Source organism: Cervus elaphus, chromosome 4 (assembly GCF_910594005.1).
Source record: "Cervus elaphus chromosome 4, mCerEla1.1, whole genome shotgun sequence".
Taxonomy (NCBI): Eukaryota; Metazoa; Chordata; class Mammalia; order Artiodactyla; family Cervidae; genus Cervus; species Cervus elaphus.
Window position 1 is genome coordinate 52,073,674 of NC_057818.1, and position 8,300 is coordinate 52,081,973.

General features: G+C 53.9%; 1 protein-coding gene across 1 annotated transcript; it reads right to left on the minus strand.

The window, feature by feature from the left end:
• Positions 1-255: 255 nt before the first annotated feature.
• On the minus strand, positions 256-4,730 carry LYPD3 (LY6/PLAUR domain containing 3). Its single transcript, XM_043899341.1, has 5 exons — positions 4,566-4,730; positions 3,690-3,821; positions 2,762-2,932; positions 2,354-2,515; positions 256-1,296 (listed from the first exon to the last, which is right to left on the minus strand). Exons 1-5 carry the CDS (start codon positions 4,648-4,650, stop codon positions 770-772), a joined length of 1,077 nt encoding a protein of 358 aa, XP_043755276.1. The 5' UTR covers positions 4,651-4,730; the 3' UTR covers positions 256-769.
• Between the last annotated feature and the right edge of the window lie 3,570 nt (positions 4,731-8,300).

The window sequence follows — 8,300 nt, forward strand, 5'->3', positions numbered from 1 at the left end:
CTTCCCACGAGTCTGGTGTCAGCAGTGAACTAGGAATAACTCCTATAAGACACTACACAGGACTTCCCTGGTGGTCCAGGGGCTAAAACTCCGCACGCTTAGACTCCTTCAAGGCAGAGGGCCCAGGTTTGACCCTTGGTCAGGAAACTAGACCACATGTGCTGAAACTCAAAGATCCCTCACAACTAAGACCAGGCACAGTCAAATAAAGAAATAAATATTTTTTTTAAATTTTAAAACAAATAAAACACTATACAAAGTAATCAAACTTTTATTGAAGCCTTTATGTGCCAGACATCAACTAGACCAAGACATAAGGCACGGGCCCTGCTCTTGAGGAGCTCACAGTCTAGAAAAGAGAAGATGCCAAAAAAATGATTCCCACAAAGATGGATGGGCATGGGGGGCATGCAGAGTCATGACCCCCCCACCTCTCCTATTCCAGGTTGGCTGGAACAGAGAGCAGAGAGCTTATCACCGTCTCTCCCTCCTTCCCTGGGACGGCTCTGACTTCCCACCGTCCTAAGCATCAGGACACCAGGGAGAGACAAAGATGCGGGGGATACAACTGCTGCCCTCAAAAAGCTAGAACATCCCGGCAGGATATATATATATATACAACGGTAACTTTGTGTCCCAAAGCCGCAAACCAGTGCAGCAAAAGCTGGGGAGAACAGGGGCTGGGCCAGCCCAGTCCAGGGAGTGGGAAAAGAAGTAACGGAAAGGGAGGTATCCAGGGCCCAGGAAGTAGGGCAAGAGGTGGAGAAGCTCATAGTAGGGCACCAGCAGCCGCAGCCAACAGAAGAGTCACCCATCCCGCCCAAGGAGCCGCAGAGCCTTTACTATGGGGCACGTCTTTTATGGGGTGCTGCCCCATATTTCTGCGGTCCTGGTGGCCACTAGCACCTCCAGCCAAGCTATCTTCCTGTTCCCGGAAGGTCTCATGTCCCACCTCTTGTGGAGAAGTCTGGTTGGTCCGAGCTGGGGCAATGGGTTCAGTGGTGGAACGGGTGGTGGTAGAGACTGGGGTAGCTTTGGTGGTGACGGTGGAGGATGGGGCAGAGGTGGAAGTACTGACAGACTTGGTCGGGGCCAGGGTGGTGGACCGAGGTGGGGGCAGCAAGACAAGAGGTGGGAATTGAGGGGAGAAGTAGGTCTTGTTGCGGAGGTCCGAGTTACAGCGGGACCCCTGGCAGCAGGAGCCGCTGAGCATGAACCCTGGGCCTGTTGCCGAATCCCGGGTGCAGAACTCGTCCTGGACGCAGCCCCGGACAGGCAAGGACACGGTCACATTAGCTGCAGGAGAGAGACACGGGTAGGTCCATGGTGGGGGGGAGGGGGTAGGCACAGCCAGAACGAAACTTAGGGGCAACACGAGATCAAGAACATCCAAAACAGGTGATGGAAGGGCTCTGCATCCATTAATCCCCGTGTCTCCATTTGGGCCCCACTTTGAGAAACACTGTTCCACTGTCTTTTGTATTCGGTAGACCACATTTCCCATAGGACTTAAGAGGAAAAATGTGTAGAATGAACTACAAGTCCCACAGTGCTTTGGAAGAAAGGTTTGAACTGGGATACAACACCTCTCAACAGGAGGAAAGAGAAGAGCATTGCCTCCCTCTTCCTCCCCTGACTCCACCCTTGCCAAAATTCAGTCTTAGAGTCAGAACTCAGTTCAGTTCAGTAGCTCAGTAGTGTCTGACTCTGCAACCCCATGGACTGCAGCATGCCAGGCCTCCCTGTCCATCACCAACTCCCTGAGTCCAACCAAACCCATGTCCATTGAGTTGGTGATGCCATCTAACCATCTCATCCTCTGTCATCCCCTTCTCCTCCCACCTTCAATCTTTCCCAGCATCAGGGTCTTCATCTCCCATAATACACCTCGCAGAGGATGGGATTTGAAGAATTCACATGGTTCCCTGAGGCAGAGACTTGGAGGCTGAACCACATCTCTCCTAATACTTCGGGGTGGGACAAAGTATTAGGAGACACTAACCTTTGAGTTTTAAGGACTAGATTCCCCATGAAGCCTGGGCAGAAGCTTGGAGACTTAAATACATTTCCCATTGCACATCCTCCCATTCTGCACCTGGCAAGCCTCTGTGAAAACATATTTCCTCCAAAACTCTGGGATAAAAGCATTCCTATTCCCGTGATATCCTGGGAATAGGACTGCATTTCTCATGATGCTCTAGGACAAGCCACCAACTTAGGCCTACGGTTCCCAGAAGGCGCTTGAAGGTGGGGGAACCCTTTGGGTAAAGGGGTGCTATTACCTACCACCCATGAGGCCTCAGAAAAGGCTACCACGACCCGTGCAGGCCAGGTGCTTTGGAGCTCCGCTCACCTGCTGTCAAGGTGACATTGCCGTCGAAACAGCCCTTGTAGAAATGGTCGCTGGCGTTGTAGCAGCTCACGACGGGCGGCGCCCTGCCCTGGCACTCCTTGCGGCTCAGCCCCACGCAGCTGTAACACTCGACGCCGTTGGGCTGGTAGGCACTCTCATTGCCTGCGAGGGGGGCGAGGAGGAAGGAAGCGGTCCAGGGGGTTCAGGAAGCACTGACCTGCTCGGGGTCACTCAAGTCCACGTCTCCGCCCCTCGACGGACACGCAGCTCGGCCTCTAACCCCGCCCCCAGGGCGTGACCCCGCCCCCAGTCCTTGCGGAGTTTTCCCTCCTCCTGCTTGCGGCCGCCCCCAGCTGCTCGGCCCAGGTGTGGCTCCGCCCCCGGGCCTGCGGCTCCGCCCCCACCGACCTGCGGGGTTGAGCGCTCTCGAGGTGAGGTTGAGTTTCGCGTTGCAGCGGTCCTGGGGACACTGCTGCAGCTGGATGAAGGCCAGAATCCCGTAAAGGTCCAGTCCGCGGTCATTCTTGCCGGGGAGTCCCGAACCGCAGCCCCGCACTGCCACCGAGAATTGCCCGTGGACTGCGAAGAGGGGAGGGGGCGGGGGTCAGAGGGGCGGGGCCTGTGGGCGGGGCCTGAAATAGATCCGCCCCAGAAGATAGGTAGGCCAGGGCGGGAGCACAGGGGAGTGGGGGTTCAGAAAGAGCAGATCCGAGGGGAAAGAACAACGGACTTGAGAGCTCTGAGTATGAGGGGACAGAAAAGCTGACAGATGCTGTACACAAAAGCTGGGATGGGGTAAGAGTGGAGATAAGAAGGGGCACGACCACAGGGAGTCTCACCCGGAAAGCAACATCAGAAGGAACCTGAAACTGACAAAAAAGGCACAGGATCAGAGACAGATGGAGCCTCCTAGGAGCTGCGACCTCAGACAAGGGAGGGTCAGAGGGACCCGGAACCTCAGCCTTGGGACCCTGGGAGAGTATCTCCAGGGTGGGTCTCCATCACAAGGGCCCCATTGGATGGGGGAGGCTTGGTCGGGGTGGAGAGGATTTTGGAAGGGCCAGAAGGCGATAGCGAGATCTCAGTGAGCCAGACTGTGCCCTTGAAGGAGATGAGGTCCCATATCTGGATTCTCCCAGGTCACCTCACCCCTGCGCAACGCTCAGTCCTCACCTCTCTAAGCCCTAAAGGCGTGGGTGTGTTGAAAGGCCCAGGCCCTTGCAGACTGAAAGGGAAGAATGGGCATGCGTTCGAGTGGGTGTGGCCAAAGTTAGAAGGCGGGGCCCGGATGGAGGCCCTGGTAGCGGGTACGCAAGGACGAGGAGGTCCCACTCACTAGTCTCCACAGCCCCCACAGCCTCTGTGCAGACTTCCACGCCTGGTGCACACTTCACCGTCTTCATCTTCTGCGGCGAGCACCCGTCATCTGCGTTCTGCACGCAGCTGTAACACTCCAGGGCCTTCGCTCCTGGGGGTGCAGAGGCAAATAGAACTGAGCCTCCCCAACTGAAGTCGCCTCCCCAGAGAAGAAATAGTCCTTCCCACTCCGCCCCTGTGCAACTGTACAGCACATCATTTTCCAGGGCAGGGATAAGGAAATGCGTGCGTGCTAAGTCGCTTCAGTCGTGTCCAACTCTTTGCTACCCTTTGGACTGTAGCCCACCAGGCTCCTCTGTCCAAGGGATTCTCCAAGCAAGAATACTGGAGTGGATTTCATGCCCTCCTCGGGGATAAGGAAAACCTAGCCGGAAATCTGAGACCAGGAGATACATTGTGTCCTTTTCATGCCTACAGGGGGAGTATCTTTTTCTCAGCCCCTTATGCCCAAGGTGGGGGATCCCTGACTTAAATGGGGGGACTCCTTCCTTCAGTTCTCCACTTAGGACGGGAGAATTTTACCCACAGTCAAGTCATTCGGTGAGACATCCCTCCCCATCCAACCCCCGACGTCTACTCAGGATGGAAGAAAGTTTCCACAGTCCCTTCTATCCCCGGTAGCAAATCCTTCCTAGAGCACCCCCTCCCCCACCGAGGCAGGTGATCTTTCCCACAATCCCCCTGTTTCAGGTGGAAGAATTTCCCCCACAGCTCCCTCTGCTCAGGACAGGAGATTTTTCCCGCAGCCCTCTCCATTGAGGGGTGAGGTGGAGGGGAGACTCTTCCTTAGAGCTCCCACTGTGCCCCCTCCGCCCCCTTCTGGCAACAGACTCACCTTCTGGAAGCAGCAGCGACAGCAGGAGCAGCCAGCCAGTAGTCCAGATCACTGCCCAGGAACCTGCTCTCCTGGCGGGGTCCATGGTTCCGTCTTGCTCTCTCGGCTTCCCCCCTAGGTGTGCCGCCTCCCAACCCAGGTCCTCTTACCTGAGCCCGGGATGAGTAACCTCCCCCCAGGCAACCCTAGCCTTGCCCAACCGGGCCAAATCAGCGTCCGCTGTGGGGCGTGACCCCCGCCCCTGGGCGCGTCGTCACCCACAGCTGCCAAGGAGGGAACGGGCGGGAGTCATGGTTCCCTGGCAGTTCCCAGGAGAAAGTCTGTGTGTTTGGGGTCTGAGGCGGGGGAGAGAGGGGAGGACTGAGGCTCACAGAAGGGGTCTACTCAACACTCAGCATCCAGTAAATATTGAATGAGTGCAGGTTTGGGGTTGGGTGATGCTGGAGACTAAACAGAACCAGTGCTGGTCCTCCCAGAGGTCACTTTCTGATGGGGGAGAAAGATATGAATTAAATAATCATCCAAATTGTTATTTCCAGCCAAGGCAATGAAGTGGAGGCAATGAAGCCAAGGCCAAGGCAATGAAGTGGAGGGAGCTAAAAGGAGGTGTGGCGTCTACAATTAGGGGGCTGATCAGTGAAGCATCCCTGGAGATGTAAATCACTGAGTTGCCTGATAATCTTAAAGACTTGGAGGTTCAAACAGTGAAGCAGGCCGGGATGGGGGCAGAGCACGTGGCAAAGCAAAGACAGCAGCAAGTGCAAAGCCCTCGGTGGGAAGCAACATGGACCATTCAAACACAGAGAGGAGAGCAGTGCCCCTGGAGTTCAGGAGGTGAGGGGAGGGAGAGGGAAACTGAGGCACAAGAGCCAGGCAGGGGTCAGACTGTTCCAGGCATGCCAAGCCCCGCAGAGAGATCTGAATTAACTTTGAGAAAGCTGGAGAATATTTCTAGGGGTCTATATATGTAGGACACCATCAGATTTGCTTTTTGATCTGTCAGTCTGGCACATGATGCAAAAACTTCTCAAGAAATGAATTCACTAAACCCAAGGAATTACCCAGCAATGAAAATAGGTCAACTACTGGCCTGGGCAGCAACGTGAATCTCGAAAACTTTATGTTGAGCTCAAGAAGTCTTGAACAAATAAAAGATACCATGTGACTCCATTTCTATGGAAGTCCTAGAACAGGCAAGGCTAATCAGTGGTGATAGAAATCGGGGTTATTTTAGGAAGGTATTGCCCAAAAGATTATAGTAAGAAGCCCCTACTGTCTTCATCTGGATGGCAGTTACACATGTAACAACATTTATGTAAAGAATCAACAAACCATATGTTGTATATTTATGCACTTTACTGTGTGTACACTATTCTTACAAAAAGAAAGGGGAGGGTCTTCCTTGACAGTCCAGTGATTAAGACTCTGCCTTCCTATGCAAGGAGTGTGGGTTCGATCCCTGATTGAGGAGCTAAGATCTCACACCTCTCATGGCCAAAACACCAAAACAGAAAACAGAAACAATATTGTAACAAATTTAGTAAAGACTTTAAAATGGTCCACATCCAAAAAAATCTTAAGAAAAAAAAATAACTGTGTTAAAAAAAAGAAAGGGATGAAGGCGGAGTGGAATGCCACTATGGCCTCTGTAAAAAAGACTATAATAGGGGTGAGAAAAGGAGGGCTGGAGACAGGGGAGGGAGCAGGGCAGTCTCCCGGGTGAGAAAGACAGCAACAACCCTGACGACTGGGAGCTGGAGGCCTGTGTGCACCATTCCACCCCTGCCCCAACACAGATGAGGCCCGCACTGCGAGTGTGATGGAGTGAGACACAGTCAGGACCACTGCCTCCCACGTCTGAACACAGAAACAAATAAGAACTCTGGGCAAACCGCAATGTGACTAAACATCCCCATATATAAACTAACGTAAGTGACTATGTATATTATGTCATTTATATTCTATTATTATTTAAAAGCTGCAGCTTTAATCTTACTTTGTTTCTCCTAATAGATGATGAGATTTACCTGTGGCAGGAAAATAGCGGCTGTGTTCATAAAAATTTTATCCGTTCCCTGGACCCCATGGGGTACTTCCCCCCCCACACACACCACCAGCAATGACTAGCACCTCAGTCACCTAGGCTGGGTCACTTGGCATCATGCCGCAGCTCAGAGAGAGAAAGTGAGTGCCTGTGAAGTCATTCAGCGCTACCCCTACCTCCCTGTCTCCCAGCCTTGGAATCTCAGCCCCACTTATGGTTCGCTGTGTGATCCTACCTAAGTGTCTTCACCTCTCTGAGCCTCTGAGGTGTCTTAAAATAAAGAGAGGAGAGTCTTTCGTGGTGGATCGAGGCTGTGGCCAAAATTTCAAGTCTGGAGTCGGACAGACTAAAATTTTACCCCTGCCTCTGCCATCCTCTCGCTCTGTGACCTCCCCCCACACCATCTCCCTCTCCGAATTTCAGCTGCCTCCTTTGCCAAATAGGTCTGAAACCCCCTATCTCCTGAGGGATGGAGTGAGGCAGGGTGACAATACAATTATTATTGTGTGCTCCAGACAGGAGGCCCTGCAGGGCCCAGCTGCGTGGGAGAGTTTCAGGGAGGAACCCCAACTGGCCAGACCAGAAGAGCTGGCGTCTTGGGAGGGAGTGGGACCCAGGGTGGGGAGTCTCCTCTTGCTCAGGCCTGCCCGCATCCTGGGTGCTGACAGCCTGCCCCCTCCCACCCCCTGCAACGTGGCCTGTGACCAGAGAACAGGGGGAGGTTTAAATGCAGGGTCTATACTATGACTCTCCCCAGCTCTCCTCCACAGGGGTCAATGCAAACAGGTTTAGAATCTGTTCCCGAGAGATGAACAGAGGGGTCAGTATGGAGGCACCAGGTTCCCAGCTCCGGAGGTCATGCCAGGGCGTCAGACAAGCCTGGGGCCATCTGCACTCTGGGTTTCCTGTCCCCTGGGGAAGGGTGGGCTCTGGGCCCGGTGATGTTCCCAGCCTCCCTCAGACCCACTCCATCTGGGATGTATCAGAGTAGGGGTGGGGTCAGAGCCAGGGTGGGGTCAGAGCCAGGGCTGGCTACATAATTTGCGGGGCTCAGTGCAAAATGAAAATATGGGGACCTGGTTCAAAGGGCAGGAAAGAGTGTAATGAAAGGTATTAAAGTAGAAATGTTGGGGATTTCCCTGGCAGTCCAGTCCAGACCCTGAGCTTCTACTGCAGGAGGTGTCATGGGTTCCATCCTTGATCTGGGAACTAAGATCCCACATGTCGCATCGCATGGCCAAAGAAAAAAAATTTAAATAAATGCTACTTTCCTTTCTTTCTCCGTCTCTCCCAACCCCATATGTCATGTTCCCTTGGTCTAATGTCTAATGTCATGTTCCCTTGTGCACGGAATACTCATGGGACAAGCACAGACCCTCACAGGTGTCTAGAGACCCTGCCCCACAACTAAAGCATTCTGGTTGCTGGGTTCCCCTTCCACCAGTTGCCCGCTGCTGTGCCCCACCTGAGATGCCAGGAGGCACAAGTGTCTGACTCTCCCGTGGGCTCCCAGGCCCCTGCCGGGGCTGGTGGATGGCAGAGGTCACAGTGCAGGAGTGAGGAGGGGAAGGCAGACAGAACCTGTCCCAGGGAGGCGGGAGATGACAGGTGTGGGGCTTTGTTTGAGCCGAGGCCCCAACCCCCCCCGCCCCGCCCCGGATCAAGCTTCACGTCCCTTCAGACTTCACTTC

What these genes read in the sequence shown, in the direction of transcription:
- LYPD3 (XM_043899341.1), bottom strand. Translation starts at nt 4,650, where the DNA reads ATGGACCCCGCCAGGAGAGCAGGTTCCTGGGCAGTGATCTGGACTACT. An exon ending in TGTGGGGGCTGTGGAGACTA is followed by an intron (nt 2,933 to 3,689) that starts GTGAGTGGGACC and finishes CCCTCTTCGCAG; the next exon opens with TCCACGGGCAATTCTCGGTG. An exon ending in GAGAGCGCTCAACCCCGCAG is followed by an intron (nt 2,516 to 2,761) that starts GTCGGTGGGGGC and finishes CCCCCCTCGCAG; the next exon opens with GCAATGAGAGTGCCTACCAG.